This window comes from Apaloderma vittatum, unplaced genomic scaffold (assembly GCF_000703405.1).
Source record: "Apaloderma vittatum isolate BGI_N311 unplaced genomic scaffold, ASM70340v1 scaffold25907, whole genome shotgun sequence".
Classification (NCBI taxonomy): domain Eukaryota; kingdom Metazoa; phylum Chordata; class Aves; order Trogoniformes; family Trogonidae; genus Apaloderma; species Apaloderma vittatum.
The window spans coordinates 1-1017 of record NW_009726022.1 but is presented as its reverse complement, the minus strand read 5'-3'; the positions used below and the strand labels follow the sequence as shown (position 1 = coordinate 1017).

The 1017-nt window shown below is 63.1% G+C and overlaps 1 protein-coding gene across 1 annotated transcript in view; it reads right to left on the bottom strand.

The window, feature by feature from the left end:
- LOC104276719 (protein fem-1 homolog A-like) overlaps window positions 1–1013 on the bottom strand; it is a gene marked incomplete at its 5' end in the record, with an annotated part of 1355 nt that extends 342 nt beyond the window's left edge. The window contains 2 exon segments of the mRNA XM_009873139.1: window positions 1–578; window positions 581–1013. Coding sequence (XP_009871441.1) covers window positions 1–578; window positions 581–1013 — 1011 coding nt within the window.
- Window positions 1014–1017: the final 4 nt, after the last annotated feature.

Below are 1017 nucleotides of genomic sequence, written 5' to 3'. Positions count from 1 at the left end.
CTCCAGCAGCAAGTTGACGACGTGGAGCGACGGGAATTTGCCCACGGGGTAACGTCCCACCGCGGTGGTGTCTTTGTCCACGGCCATGTGCAAAGGGGTGAAGCCGTTCTTGGCGCGGGGGCTGCACTTGAGCAGGCGGTAGACGGTCTGGCGCTTCTGGTGCTCCTGCTCCGGGGTGCACTCCACCTTCTCCAGCAAGAAGACCAGGTGGAGGATGATGGCCAACGTCTTGGTGAACTGCGCCGAGTCAACCACGGGGTCCTTGCCGTGCACGAGAGCCCTCTCCACCTCGCGCACCCCTTTGCTCAGCACCCCCATGAGGTCGGAGAAGCCCAGGTGAGTGGCCAAAGTGCCTTTGGAGCGGTCCTGAAGCACGTAAGAGAAAAGCTCGGCAAAGGAAAGGAAACTGCTGGCGGTCATCGGGCTGAGAGGCTCCAGGTTGCCTTGCTGCATGTCCAGAGCGTATTTCCACAGGTTAATGCAGCGCTCAAAGTTGCCGGAGTCAGCGTAGACGGCTCCTCGGTAGCGGATGTAAAAGGAAGTGTCCGGGGGGGAGGGCGCCCAGAAGCGGCCGCGGGCAGCAGCGCCTGCATGCGCATCTCATCCGGGTCGGTAATCAAGGCTTCCAGTTCCTCCAGCGAACTCACCTCCCGGGAATAGTCGTAGGCCAACACCAGCTGCCGGGGCTCGGGCTTAGGCAGGTACTGCCCACCCTCGCACCGCAGCTCCATCGCCCGGCGCCAGTACTTGTGGGCTCCCAAAAGGTCGCGTTTCTTATCCACAAACGTAGCACCCAGCAGCTCCAGCGCTTCCACGGCAGCCTCGCGAGTGCAGAAGACGTTGGGGACCTGCTGCTCGTCCTGACTGGAAGCTGAGGCGCAGCACCTCTCGCACCCCTCTTCAGCGCAGCCCCGAGGAGCTTCCTTGCCGGCGCCGCAGCACCGCTGATGGCTCCCGCCTGTCGCACAGGTCTCGTTCAGGTTCCCTGTGACCTCCTCCTCCTCCTGCTGCAGCCCT